Genomic DNA, 15164 nt, shown 5'->3' with positions numbered 1-15164 from the left:
AAAAAAGCCGATTTTCCCCAAGCCTTCACTTTGTAATTTCATATTAAGCAATTAAGTTATTTTACACAATCTAGTTAAACAATTTAATGGGAATAAGCCCATAACTCTTTTTTTATCTTGTAAAACAGAAAGTCTTTACCCATTAAACAATAAATTTCCATCCTTCTCCCTCTCCAGCCCCTGGCAACCACCATTCTACTTTCTGTCTCTATGATTTTGACTACTCTAATTATCTCATATAAGTGGAATCATGCAGTGTCATATTGTGATAGGCTTATTTCACATTACCTCACATAACGTCCTCATGGTTCATCCATGCTGTAGCATATGTCAAAATTTCCCTCCTAATTAAGACTGAATAATATTTCATTGTATGTATATATCACATTTTGCTTATCCACCAAGTGTTGATAGACACTTGGGTTACTTCCATGTTTTAACGATTGTGAATAATGCTGCTATGAACATGGATGTACAAATATCTCTTTAAGTCCTTGCTTTCAGTTCTTTTGGATATATAATAAGAAGCAGAATTGCTAGCTGCTGCTGCTGCTAAGTCGCTTCAGTCATGTCTGACTCTGTGCGACCCCATAGACGGCAGCCCACCAGGCTCCCCCGTCCCTGGGATTCTCCAGGCAAGAACACTGGAGTGGGTTGCCATTTCCTTCTCCAACGCATGAAAGTGAAAAGTGAAATTGAAGTCGCTCAGTCGTGTCCGACTCTTAGCGACCCCATGGACTGCAGTCCACCAGGCTCCTCCGTCCATGGGATTTTCCAGGCAAGAGTACTGGAGAGAATTGCTAGATCATGTGGTAATTCTAGTTTTAGTTTTTTGAGGAGCTGCTACCCTCAATAAGCTGTTGTACCGTTGTACATTTCTGCTAATAGTGCACAAGGGTTTCAATTTCTCCACGTCCTTGTCACCACTTGTTATTTCCCCTTCTTCCTTCCCTCCCTTCCTTCCTCCTTCCTTCCTTCTTTTCCTTCCTTCTCCCTCCCTCCCTCCTCTCATCTATCCCTCCCTGCCTCCTCTTTTTTTCTTGCTTGCTTTCTTGTCTTCCTTCCTTCTGACTAGTTATAGGTCTACCCAGATTTTCTGTTTCTTTGTGATTTAGTCCTTATAGGTTTTATGTTTCTGGAAATTCATCCATTTCATCTAAGTAATCCAGTGTGTTGACATACAGTTGTTCATAGAATTCTCTTACAGTCCTTTTACTTCCATAGAATTGGTAGTATAGTCCCCACTTTCATTTCTGATCTTTTTAATTTGTCTTCTCTTTTTTCTTTCCTTAACTTATTTAGCTAAAGGTTTGTCAGTTTGGTTGATCTTTTTGAAGAACCAACTTTTGATTTCTCTGATTTTCTGTATTGTTTTTCTAGTCTCTATATTATTTATCTCTGCTCTAATCTTTATTATTTCTTGCCTTCTTCTAACTTTGAGTTTAATTTAAAAACTTTTTTGATTTCTTTAAATTGTAAATTTAGGTTGGTTTAAAATTTTTTATTGAAGTATAGCTGAAATACAATATTGTGTTTGTTTCAGGTGTACAGCACAGTAATTCAGTTATACATGTATATGTATATATATATTTCTTCTTCAGATTCTCTTCCCTTATAGATTATTGCAAGATATTGAGTATAGTTTCCTGTGCTTTAAACAGTAGGTCCTTGTTGATTATCTATTTTATAGATAGTAGTATATATGTTACCAGAGAAGGCAATGGCACCCCACTCCAGTACTCTTGCCTGGAAAAATCCCATGGACGGAGGAGCCTGGTAAGCTGCAGTCCATGGGTCACTAAGAGTCAGACACAACTGAGCGACTTCACTTTGATTTTTACTTTCATGCACTGGAGAAGGAAATGGCAACCCACTCCAGTATTTTTTTTTTTTTCACTCCAGTATTCTTGTCTGGAGAATCCCAGGGACGGGGGAGCCTGGTGGGCTGCCATCAGTGGGGTTGCACAGAGTCGGACAACACTGAAGTGACTTAGCAGCATATATGTTACTCCAAATCTCCTAATTTGTCCCTCCTCCCACTCCCTAAGTTAGGTTGTTGATTTGAGATCTTTCTTTTTTAGTGTGTGTTTATACTATAAATTATAATTTATAATGTTATAGATATAAAAGCACCGCTTTCCCTGTGTTTCATAAGTTTTGGCATGTTGTGTTTTTTGTACTCTTTTAATCACCACAAAAAACCTAGGCAGCAACTTTTTCTCTCTTTTTTAGATTTGTGGTGTTCAAAATGACTTGTGAATTCAGTTAATCCAAACTCTCACGGGAGTTCCTTTTATATAAAGCATGCCCCTACTCCCAGCACTTGGGGAGAAGGGACTGTATGAGAAAAAGTCTGAGGGCTCAGGTTTTACTACTTAAGAATTTTGCTACATTTCAATTTTAAAAAGTTTATATTAAAAAAGCATTCCATCTCACTTGATTTATTTAAAGTAAAATAGAAAGTAAGCGTGTGGGCTTTGTCACATTTTTAACATTTAAAAAAACATAAATATTCCTTCTGTAACAAAATCTGTAACTTAGAATGTTGTTTTGTTATTTTTAAAGCCTCCAGCTAAGTTCCTATCAACAGTTCTTGGCAAAAGTAATCTTCAGTTTTCGGGAATGAATATAAAACTGACCATCTCAACATGCAGTCTCACACTGATGAATCTTGACAACCAACAGGTAAGCTTATGAGTGTCATTTATAGTTTAACATATCTTCTGTTTTTCTAGAACAGTCTAGGCATAATAAAAAGAATAAAGTTTCAGACAGTGTGCCTAAAACTTAATGAGACATGGGGGTAAATATCTGCCAAGGATTTATGTATAATAGTAATTAGAACAACAGTATTATTAAGCCATCACTGGGATATTTAACTGCCTAATACTTGCCCCTACTTAATTGGCTTTGTTAATAAGAACAAAGGCACAAAGATCATAGTAAATACCGTTTGGAATATACTCAAGCCAGTCACTTATTATTCTCCACCACCCTGCCCCAAAGAGAAAGCAATTCCTTCATCAGGACCGGGGATGCAGATGAAGGACAGAGGAGAAGGATAATGTTCGGGCCAGTGTTCTAGCTAACCAAAATTTAAAGCATAAAACATTTTCTTTCAACCCTTACGATTGAAAAGTCTTCTTGAATGTTATTGTATAAACAACTTTTTCATCTTTGATGATTTATGATGCTATGGTGTGGCCGAATTCTCATTGTAAATGTTATTTCTTAAAAAACAGCATTGCTGAAGCAAATATAAAAGATACACAGTCACTGGGCTAAATGTACTTTAAACTAGGACATCCTTTGACTTTTTATTTTTTAAACTAAATTCCTTTATGTATGCTAGACTCTAATTTTTCTTTGTCTAATATGTAATGATTTGAATTTCTTAGTATTTAAGGTTTTACTGTGTGGGGTGCTGTTGTTCAGGGACTCATAGAAGGTTCAATGTGTACTTGGCACTGAAAAAACACTAAGAGGCTTTGATGTCACATCCAGGTAGAAAGCCTGATTTGCCACTAACAAGCAAGTTATCTTCCCACTCAATTCTTATCATCAGTGAAATGAGTTCTTATTCATAGAGCTTCTAAGAAGATCGGTTTAGACACAGAATGTGTCTGTGGGGTTACTTAGAGGATCAAATAAGATCATGGATATAAATCACACAGCACAGTGCCCTTACATGGTACCTATTATTATTTTTTACTCAAACATTCTTCCTTGAGGCCTTTTCATATACTCAGTACTTAGCAGGGAAAGCATATTGTAATATGTAAAATTATAAAATAGTCAGTAACATGTAAGTACAGTTGTAAACGTTTGTATTTCTATTTTCTGGCCAAAAAATTCACTTGTGGTTTTGAGGTTTGCTTTATTTTTTAAATTCAAAAGCAGAATAAAATAACAGTGCTTACCCAGTAGTATAAAACACCACAGAAGAAACTGTGTAATATGAAATCATTTAAAATGGATTAATTGGTTCATAATTGGTTATCTAAGAGAGGCATACCATTGGTACCTGACAACAGAACATTTGGAGCTGTCGGAAGATGCAGCCTCTCTGGGTGGAAGGCAAACATTCAGTCTTTCAGGTGCTTTGTCCTCAAGACATTTGTGGATGTAAAATTTGTTTTTAGTTTTCACTCATGTGAATGGTACCAGCTCTGGTACCATTGCTTTTCATTGTGTATGATTTCATTGAGTATAGGGTTGTGTTGTGTATGGTGGGGGCATAAGTTATTCTGAAAATCTCTTTTCCCTCCACTACTCTTTTCCAGGTCACTGCAATTAGAGCTGGTACAATATACCCATAACCTTTTAGGCAAATAGAAGGAGGGACACTGGGCATAGGTGGCTTCTACCACCAGTAGTTACAGCAGAGGTGCTTTGGGGAGTGGCTCCCGTCCTTTCTACACTGCTGGTGTTGAAGGGGCTCTGTTCAGCCCACTGCTAGAGTGGGAACCAAAGTTAGGATCTCATTGATATCAGGCCCAGGGGCTGATTTTTCAAAATAGTTTTGAACTATTTTGAAGACCTGGGGAGAATAGCCACGGGGGGTGGGTGGAGTTGGGGGTGTGTAAAAAAGATGTGCCACTCTGGATGCTTAAACTCAAGAAGCTTTATAGATCCCATTAAAAGGGCAGCTCTTCCAGATGTTCAAGCTGGTTTTAGAAAAGGCAGAGGAACCAGAGATCAAATTGCCAACATCTGCTGGATCATCGAAAAAGCAGGAGAGTTCCAGAAAAACATCTATTTCTGCTTTATTGACTATGCCATTTGACTAAGCCTTTGACTGTGTGGATCACAATAAACTGTGGAAAATTCTTCAAGAGATGGGAATACCAGACCACCTGATCTGCCTCTTGAGAAATTTGTATGCAGGTCAGGAAGCAACAGTTAGAACTGGGCATGGAACAACAGACTGGTTCCAAATAGGAAAAGGAGTTCGTCAAGGCTGTATATTGTCACCCTGCTTAGTTAACTTATATGCAGAGTACATCATGAGAAATGCTGGGCTGGAGGAAGCACAAGCTGGAATCAAGATTGCCGGGAGAAATATCAATAACCTCAAATATGCAGATGACACCACCCTTTATGGCAGAAAGTGAAGAAGAACTAAAGAGCCTCTTGATGAAAGTGAAAGAGGAGAGTGAAAAAGTTGGCTTAAAGCTCAACATTCAGAAAACTAAGATCATGGCATCTGGTCCCATCACTTCATGGGAAGTAGATGGGGAAACAGTGGGAACAGAGTCAGACTTTATTTTGTGGGGCTCCAAAATCACTGCAGATGGTGACTGCAGCCATGAAATTAAAAGATGCTTACTCTTGGAAGGAAAGTTATGACCAACCTAGACAGCATATTCAAAAGCAGAGACATTACTTTGCCAACAAAGGTTCGTCTAGTCAAGGCTATGATTTTTCCAGTGGTCATGTATGGATGCGAGAGTTGGACTGTGAAAAAAGCTAAGTGCTGAAGAACTGATGCTTTCGAACTGTGGTGTTGGAGAAGACTCTTGAGAGTCCCTTGGACTGCAAGGAGATCCAACCAGTCCATTCTAAAGGAAATCAGCCTTGGGTGTTCTTTGGAAGGAATGATGCTAAAGCTGAAACTCCAGTACTTTGGCCACCTCATGCGAAGAGTTGACTTATTGGAAAAGACTCTCATGTTGGGAGGGATTGGGGGCAGGAGGAGAAGGGGACGACAGAGGATGAGATGGCTGGATGGCATCACCAACTCGATGGACCTGAGTTGGACTGAACTCTGGGAGATGGTGATGGACAGGGAGGCCTGGCGTGCTGCGATTCATGGGGTCGCAAAGAGTTGGAGACGGCTGAGCAACTGAACTGAACTGAAAATATCCCAGGGATAAATGCAGCAGAAAAGTGACCTTCTGGGTGTAGCATGAGAAAATGATTTATTAAATTTTCCTTAAAGAAAAATATCCTTTGAAGTTCTGAGATAAATACAAAAACCACCCCCTCAAATTCTAAGATATACTTTGGACTGAACTAAAAAAAAAACTTCAAATTTATAGGTACATTCATACATGACAGAACACTTATGGGTCAGATGGTTCACGTTTATCTTCCTTCACTGAGAACATCAAGAATGTAACCATTTGCTCCCAGAAAATGTCTCACAGAACCTCGGAGGCAGAAAATAAGTTTATATTAAACACAGAAACACACAATGCTTACAATTTTTAAAACTTACGCATTTTGAAATGGGAAAAAACGTTTTGGAAAAGCAAGTTACAGGATTTTTTTTTTAGTCCTTGTTTTAAAAATTCAAGCAGCAGACTTCCTTGACATATTTTAATAAGGTTTTAAGAAATGTCAGTCTCAGTAGCTCCCATTCCCATTTACTCATTTCTATACTCCTATCACTGACTCCTTAACAGCTACTGAAATTGAGAAGGGTAATAGATAACAAGGTAAAACAGGCAGAAAATGGAGAAATCTTTTATCTCCAGGAGAGGCAATTCAAATACCTAGAGGCCAGGTAGGTAATGCAAACTGTCTGGGTCCATGAAAACACAACGGTGCAAGCGGTGATCGATGATGAGTGCCTCCACAGTGTCCACTTGTCCTCCACAGTGGGGAGGAAAGCTGGGGCAAACAGAATACTTCCCCTGGGTAAAGCCCAATCCCATACGACTATAGAGCAAGGGCTGCCAGATCTTCCTCTACTTTTGGGAGGGAAAATGATGGAAATCTGGGAGTTGTACTGATCTCTATAAATTATGGGATGTTGGTCTTTAAGAAATTAAAATTATAAGCATGAGCCAAACAAAATAGATCTATGTCCTCGAAGGGAGCCAGTGTGGGACATCTGATAGCAAAACTTTACGTTAAGTATGGATAGACCTAGAAAGTGCTCCACAAATCACACTACACACTCAGAAGTTTAACTTCTCTCTCCCCCATTCCTCATCCCCACCGCTCCCTACATCAGACAGGCTTAGAATTTCCCCAGAACTCCCTTCTTTAGTTTACCTATTTATATAGATGTATATATCTTAATTTGAAGAAGGAAATGGCAACCCACGCCAGTATTCTTGCCTGGAGAATCCCAGGGACAGAGGAGCCTGCTGGGCTGCTGTCTATGGGGTCGCACAGACTTGGACACGACTGAAGCGACTTAGCAGCAGCATATATCTTCATTTAATTATCACAATTTATAAGGTTCATTCAAGTATTCTTATTTTTAATTTAGGACCCTGAGGCAGAGATTAATCTCTTGTTACAGAGCTAGTAAGCAGTGGAGCCTAGGTTCAAATTAGGTAGGCTTGGTTTCAGTCTGTGGTAACTGTAATGTTTAAAAATGTTACCCTTTTCTACTTTCAGTAAATATTAACAAGCATTAATGTCAGCAGTCTCTTAAGTTACTGCCTATTTTTAAGACTAACAAACCATCAAGAGTGAGTTAGAGTCCAGGTCTTTCTCTAAATGAGCCTTCAAACCTAACAGGAAGTAGCTTTCTTTCCCCTTGCTCTTGCTCCCTACTCGATTTCTAAGACAAATAGAGTAACACTTGTAGTTTGTAGATATGTTTTTTTCTGAAGCTATTTCCTGGCATCTTATCTGGAGATAAATGCGACTAGTCAATTCATATATATTGGCACTTTTCTTTGTCCAGAGTCCTATTAATTCTCATCATATCATACAAGCAGTTATCTATCCACATTCGTATTACATCTATAAGCTGTTTGAAAATGCAAAGTGAGCCATGGGAGACCAGTAGAATTAAAATTTAAGTGCCAGTGTTTAACCTCCTTTTTAGTCTTCCCCCATCTATCGCTCCTCTCCTGCCAAGCTAGTGTCTGAATTATGATCATCCTTGTCAGCCCTGTATTATACAGAAAAGAACCCCCCTCCCTAAAAGACAGGATGACTGCAACAAAATTAAGGCTCTGAGTTGTCCTGTTATATTGGGTGTATCCTTTACTGCCATAATGCAGCAAAAACATCTGGTACCTTTTTACTAATCTTAAGACATGCTGGTATACTCAGTTTCATTGGGCATAGCCTTCTAATTATAGTATTCATAGAACTTCAGCATCTTACTAACCACCATGAGATGCTTACTGATTTAGCAGATTTTCCCAGCTTGGCAAATTCTCTTATAGGAATTTACTAAGTTTAATTTACACCAATTAATTTGTAATCTAGTATTTGAAGCTGGAGCACTTTCCCTTATAAAGTCATTAAATTTAAATCATAAAATGGTTGCAGTCACACAAACAGTATAGCAAATAAAAAGTAGAATTAGATAAAGTATGTATACAATTAGACAAACAAAATACAGAGAACAAGAAATCTTTATTATTTTGAATGCTGGTGCATAACCAAAAACAAGCTTAATTAGAGGAGGAGACAGAGGGAAACTTCAGATACTGAGGTGGATTTCTGGGCAGATTTAAAACTTTTAAGGGTTGTTGATAGTGTCTTTTTTTAGATGTAGGGCTTTCCTTTTACTAGACAATGTTCATTTAACAGTTCTTACATTATGAAGTTCAACCAGAGTCTTTTGCCTGTAAAGTTAAATGAAAAAAGAGAGCAAGTGAAACAGAAAATTCTCTAGTATATACTGATGTTTGAAAGAGTTTGTGCTCTTTGTACCTTCATGTACATTTTACAGTCTAAATTTGAAACTTCATTAAGGACGTCTTAAGTTTTGACTTTTAAAAATGTTCAAGGCAATGAATTTTCTTGAATTAAAGATTACAGTAGCTTTAAAAATGATCAAGATATATGTACAAACAAAATCTCAGTTGTTCTTGGAAACACGTTTTAAGATATAGCACACAAGACACATACTTCTTTTGGGGGTAGATTATCCTTTGAGATACTGAAGAATACTCGGTAGATTTATTTTACACTAAAAATTTAGCCTTTGATAACCAGAGCTCGGATAGATTACAAACTTGAATCTTTAAAGTTTTCTCAATATGCATACAGTCCAAATAACTCAAAGACATCTTATGTCCTAAGGTGGACACATCAGTTACTTTTTCTCATATAATTATCATCAGTGGGCTCTTGTACTGGCAGTCTATCTTGGTCATAACTTATTCTTGAAAAGCCATTCCTTACAGTGAAACATGAAAGATTATCTTCCTCGATGCAAGGAAATTACTCTGAATAAACAACAAAGTCAAAGCCGTGTCTCTGGACATTCTTGAAAACAGGTTTCAACAGTACTAAGATACTCTTCTTTAACAATTTTCTTCCTTTTTCATAACTGTGCAGTCACTACCTTATTCTACTCTGCAGAAAAAAAAAATTTTTTTTTTGGAAGATTAAGTTTTTCATTGGCACAGAACTATTTGGAATGAACCCAATAGACAGTGGAATGCTGGGTCTCTCCTCAAGCAGCTTCCTCCTCTCTTAACAGCATTTAACTACTCTCTGTCAATGATCTCATCACAGCCGAGTTCTTCCGTCAGACGATTGACAACCATAAGTGAAAAAAGCTCTTCGATAAAAGCCAATTGATCAAACGGGGTCTTCTCATAATGCATCTGAAACCCGCCATCCAGAGCTGCTTCTCTGGCTCTCGAGGTTCTCAGAAACATCTTGTTGGCTTCTTCAAGGGCCGCTGATACTCTGTACCCCGCACCACTGAGCGGCTCCTCTTCCGGATAGTCATAGTCGTCCTCCCAGTCATCGAATTCCTCGCCCTCGTCCTCGCTCTCGAAATCAGGGCCCGCGATCTGGCCTGGCTGCTCCCCAGGGCTGGGCCGGCTAGCGAGGCCTCGGGGCCCCTGTGGCTCCGCCATTGGCTGGGCCGCCTCCTCCTCCATTGGGCCTTCCTCCTCCAGTTGTGGCGGGGCCCCGGCGCGGGAGGGGTTCGGGGATAGCTCCCGGCTCCCGCCGCCTACCTCCATATGCGGAAGGTCACTCTCACCAGGAATCACATCCATTTGCAGATCGGTGCTCTCCTCATAGAGCTCGGACAGCTCGTTCATTTCAGACATAGTGCAAGCAGCTCAACCTCCCCACAAGTCGTTCGTTTTCCACAAGCTCCGAGCTACGGGGCCGTGCGGTTGTGCGCTTGCGCAAGCACCGTGCGCTTGCGTGACCTCGTGCGTGTGCGCGACCCCCAAACACCGCCTCCTGCTCAGAGCGCTGCTCTGGTTTGGCCGCTGGTAGTGCCCCCATCCCCCCTCTGGGGGACATTCCCAGTACTCGGGGATCTGCGCTCCGTGCGTTCGAATTTCAGACCTAGGGCTGTGCATTGCTTGGCCTCCACCTTACCTAACCGTTCTGCTGCTTATGATGCTATAAACTTGAAAATACTCTATATGCCTTCTACAGAAGGTGGGAAAGATTGAGGGCGAGAGGAGAAGGGGACGGCAGAGGATGAGATGGTTGGATGACATCACCGACTCAGTGGACATGAGTTCGAGTAAACTCCGGGAGTTGGTGATGGACAGGGAGGCCTGGCGTGCTGCAGTCCAGGGGTCGCAAAGAGTCGGACACGATTGAGCAACTGAACTGAAGACCCCTTAATCTTCCTCCCCTCTCGCCCCTCTCCTTTTCGCTGTCCTCTTTCCGCTGCTCCCCTTTCCTCCATTCCCAGGCAGTCTCATCTGCTCCAAGGTTTTAACTAACTTGTCTCTGTGCAGCTGCTGCTGCTGCTAAGTCGCTTCAGTCGTGTCCGACTCTGTGCGACCCCATAGACTGCAGCCCACCAGGCTCCCCTTCCCGTCCCTGGGATTCTCCAGGCAAGAACACTGGAGTGGGTTGCCATTTCCTTCTCCAGTGCGTGAAAGTGAAGTCGCTCAGTCGTGTCCTACTCTTCGCGACCCCATGGACTGCTCTGCACCTGAAAACCACACGGTGTTCTCAGCCATACATCAGCATATTAAGAACTCATCCATCCCTCTCTTCTATTTTTCTCATTTAAAAAAATGTTAAATTCACAAATAAGCATATTATCGGTGTTCTTTAAAAAAATATGCAGAGAAGAAATACATGGGCCCATCTTTTTTTTTTTTTTGCCGCAGGAAGTGACTTTACACTTAATTTGGTGTGTGTTCTGTAAATCTTTTTCTGTGCATTTATATGAATCTTTTAAGTCCTCATGGAAAAATCTTATTTTTTTAACATGTCTTACATAATTGCTTTCAACTTATAAAAAAGCAAAAAACCCCTAAATCTTGTAGATTTAGCTGTTAGTATACACAGACACATGTTTTCATAGTATTCTGTCTGTATAGCTATACTGTAGTTGACTTAACTATGCACAAAGAATTTCCTTTTTTTTTTTTTGTATTGTATGGGTAAATGAATATCTACATGTGCCAATACTTCTCTCTAGTAAAAACCTGGAAGTGGAAAGGTGGAATTACAGGGTATGCATACTTTAGCTTTCAGTTCAGTTCAGTTCAGTCGCTCAGTCGTGTCTGATTCTTTGCGACCCCATGAATTGCAGCACGCCAGGCCTCCCTGTCCATCACCATCTCCGGGAGTTCACTCAGACTCAGGTCCAATCGAGTCAGTGATGCCATCCAGCCATCTCATCCTCTGTAGTCCCCTTTTCCTCCTGCCCCCAATCCCTCCCAGCATCAGTCTTTTCCAATGAGTCAACTTTTCGCATGAGGTGGCCAAAGTACTGGAGTTTCAGCTTTAGCATCATTCCTTCCAAAGAATACCCAGGACTGATCTCCTTTAGAATGGACTGGTTGGATTTCCTTGCAGTCCAAGGGACTCTCAAGAGTCTTCTCCAACACTACAGTTCAAAAGCATCAATGTCAAATGCCTCTGAAAGTTGTTGTACAAATTTAAGCACTAGGCAGTGGTGTTCAAGAATATCCACACCCCTGCTACACATGATTTTGTTGAACTTTAACAACTTTGTCAATTTAATGGTGTCTTGTTTTATTTTTTATAGCCTTGATTTTCTTTGCAGGTTATCTTTCAATATGTTTATTGAACATTTGTATTACTTCTGAAAATTAAATGATCTTATTTGGGTTTATTTTTTTTTCTTATTGATGTAGGAATGTTTTATAAACTCTGTGTGAAAACTTTGTTTCACATGTTGCAAATATATTCTCTTTGCCTGTTGTTTCTTGTTTTGGAGATCTTTTCTTATACAAAAGTTTTAAAATAAGCTTTCATGTATTCAAATTTAAAAGTTTCTTTCCTGTATGTCTTTTTAAAAAAATTAGGATGGATTTGCCTACCTCAGAGAACTTAAGCATAATCTTTTATCTGTCTTTTAATGTCTGTATGGCTCTTTTGTGGTTCAGACATTTATTTATAAATATCATGAGGACAGGATTTATTTTTATATTTTTCATATATGTAGCTGATTCAGCTGACTCCGCTAATTTAATCACTTGTCCTTTTGTCTGCTGTTTGGTGCCACATTTATCATAGGCTAAAAGAGCACAAAAGTGTCAGTCCTTTTTAGTCTTTGTAGTCTAATGAATTTCTATAGTTTTATAATACGTCTTAATAATAAGGAAAATCTTTTCTCTTTGTTCTTTAAAAAATTGCCTTAGTTCTTCTTGCACATTTATTCTTCCAGTATGAATTTTAGAAGTAGTTTAAAAAGTTCCCTGAATGGCACTGAATTTTTATTGGAATTGTATGGAATTTATAAATTAATTTGGAGGAGAATTGATGTCTTTATAATATTGTCTTCTCATCCATAAAGGTGATATATATGTTCTGCATGTTCATATGTTATTTATACTCTTCACTGAAGTTTTCCAAAAAGTTTTATGTAATTCTTATTAGTTATATACTTAGGTTCTCTTGTAAAATATACCTCTCCCCTCTTCCCCATACAGTGTCAGATTGGCTGTTCCCCGTGTATGGGAATGATGTTGGTCTCTGTATATTGATTTTGTTTTTAGTAATCATTTTAAGCTGAAATATAAATATAGAAAACAAATATAGAATAGTGCACAAATTGTAAATGTATAGCTTGATTATCACAAAATGAATTTGTTTGTGTTAACTACTACCCAGATCAAGGAACATCATTTGCAGGATCCCAGAAAACTGCTTGTTTTCTCTTCCTTTGCCCCCAAAGTCACTACTATCGTGACTTCAAACAGAATGAAATAATTTTGCCTGGTTTTGAACTTGATATAAATTCAGCTATGCAGTATACAGTCTTTGTGTCTGGCTTCTTTTGCCCAAGAAATATGTTGTTGCTGTATAGTAGTCCCATGTTTGAATATCACAGTGATCATCATTGGGATTGTTTCCAGTTTGGGGCTATTATGAGCAAGGCAGTGATTATCTTTCTTGAGATCTTTTGGTATATGCATTTACACAGTTCTTTTGGATATACATCTAAGAGTAGAGCTGTTAGATTCTGTTACACAAATCCGAAGGCAGGATTAGTCAATTGGTACATAGTTGATTTAACAAATCTTTAAAAGAGTATGACAAATAGGTCTCTGCAAATTGGTCATTACACTGTGGTTTCCAAATAAGGAAGCCAGAATCTAAAGTAAAAGAGACAATCTTAGCTAAGCTAGACAGTTTAGCTAACTTATTCAGTTTACTTAGATAGTCTTACTTCATATTGAAACTCTTTATGTTAGTGCCTTAGTAAGAATGGGGACTGGAATGCAAAAGTAGGAAGTCAAGAAACACCTGGAGTGACAGGCAAATTTGGCCTTGGAATACAGAATGAAGCAGGGCAAAGACTAATAGAGTTTTGCCAAGAAAATGCACTGGTCATAACAAACACCCTTTTCCAACAACACAGGAGAAGACTCTATACATGGACATCACCAGATGGTCAACACTGAAATCAGACTGATTATATTCTTTGCAGCCAAAATGGAGAAGCTCTATACAGTCAGGAAAAACAAGACCAGGAGCTGACTGTGGCTCAGACCATGAACTCCTTATTGCCAAATTCAGACTGAAATTGAAGAAAGTAGGGAAAACCACTAGACCATTCAGGTATGACCTAAATCAAATCCCTTATGATTATGCAGTGGAAGTGAGAAATAGATTTAAGGGCCTAGATCTGATAGATAGAGTGCCTGATGAACTATGGAATGAGGTTCGTGACACTGTACAGGAGACAGGGATCAAGACCATTCCCATAGAAAAGAAATGCAAAAAAGCAAAATGGCTGTCTGGGGAGGCCTTACAAATAGCTGTGAAAAGAAGAGAAGCAAAAAGCATAGGAGAAGAGGAAAGATACAAGCACCTGAATGCAGAGTTCCAAAGAATAGCAAGAAGAGATAAGAAAGCCTTCTTCAACGATCAATGCAAAGAAATAGAGGAAAACAGCAGAATGGGAAAGACTAGGGATCTCTTCAAGAAAATCAGAGATGCCAGAAGAACATTTCATGCAAAGATGGGCTCGATAAAGGACAGAAATGGTATGGACCTAACAGAAGCAGAAGATATTAAGAAGAGATGGCAAGAATACACAGAAGAACTGTACAAAAAAGATCTTCATGACCCAGATAATCACGATGGTGTGATCACTGACCTAGAGCCAGACATCCTGGAATGTGAAGTCAAGTGGGCCTTAGAAAGCATCACTACGAACAAAGCTAGTGGAGGTGATGGAATTCCAATTGAGCTATTCCAAATCCTGAAAGATGATGCTGTGAAAGTGCTGCACTCAATATGCCAGCAAATTTGGAAAACTCAGCAGTGGCCACAGGACTGGAAAAGGTCAGTTTTCATTCCAATCCCAAAGAAAGGCAATGCCAAAGAATGCTCAAACTACCACACAGTTGCACTCATCTCACACACTAGTAAAGTAATGCTCAAAATTCTCCAAGCCAGGCTTCAGCAATATGTGAACCATGAACTTCCTGATGTTCAAGCTGGTTTTAGAAAAGGCAGAGGAACCAGAGATCAAATTTCCAACATCTGCTGGATCATGGAAAAAGCAAGAGAGTTCCAGAAAAACATCTATTTCTGCTTTATTGACTATGCCAAAGCCTTTGACTGTGTGGATCACAATAAACTGTGGAAAATTCTTCAAGAGATGGGAATACCAGACCACCTGATCTGCCTCTTGAGAAATTTGTATGCAGGTCAGGAAGCAACAGTTAGAACTGGGCATGGAACAACAGACTGGTTCCAAATAGGAAAAGGAGTTCGTCAAGGCTGTATATTGTCACCCTGTTTATTTAATTTATATGCAGAGTACATCTTGA

At 39.3% G+C, this 15164-nt stretch overlaps 2 protein-coding genes across 3 annotated transcripts in view; one reads left to right on the top strand and one right to left on the bottom strand.

The window, feature by feature from the left end:
* SHC4 (SHC adaptor protein 4) overlaps positions 1-15164 on the top strand; it is a 137588-nt gene that overhangs the window by 78005 nt on the left and 44419 nt on the right. For both annotated transcript variants that reach the window (XM_070378520.1, XM_005892149.2), the window contains exon 4: positions 2566-2685. In XM_070378520.1, coding sequence (XP_070234621.1) covers positions 2566-2685 — 120 coding nt within the window. The remainder of the gene's footprint in view (positions 1-2565; positions 2686-15164) is intronic.
* On the bottom strand, positions 8310-10065 carry EID1 (EP300 interacting inhibitor of differentiation 1). Its single transcript, XM_014477109.2, has one exon. The coding sequence runs from the start codon at positions 9984-9986 to the stop codon at positions 9411-9413; it is 576 nt and encodes a 191-aa protein (XP_014332595.2). The 5' UTR covers positions 9987-10065; the 3' UTR covers positions 8310-9410.

This window comes from Bos mutus, chromosome 10, assembly GCF_027580195.1.
Source record: "Bos mutus isolate GX-2022 chromosome 10, NWIPB_WYAK_1.1, whole genome shotgun sequence".
Taxonomy (NCBI): domain Eukaryota; kingdom Metazoa; phylum Chordata; class Mammalia; order Artiodactyla; family Bovidae; genus Bos; species Bos mutus.
This window is presented reverse-complemented; position numbering and strand designations above follow the sequence as displayed.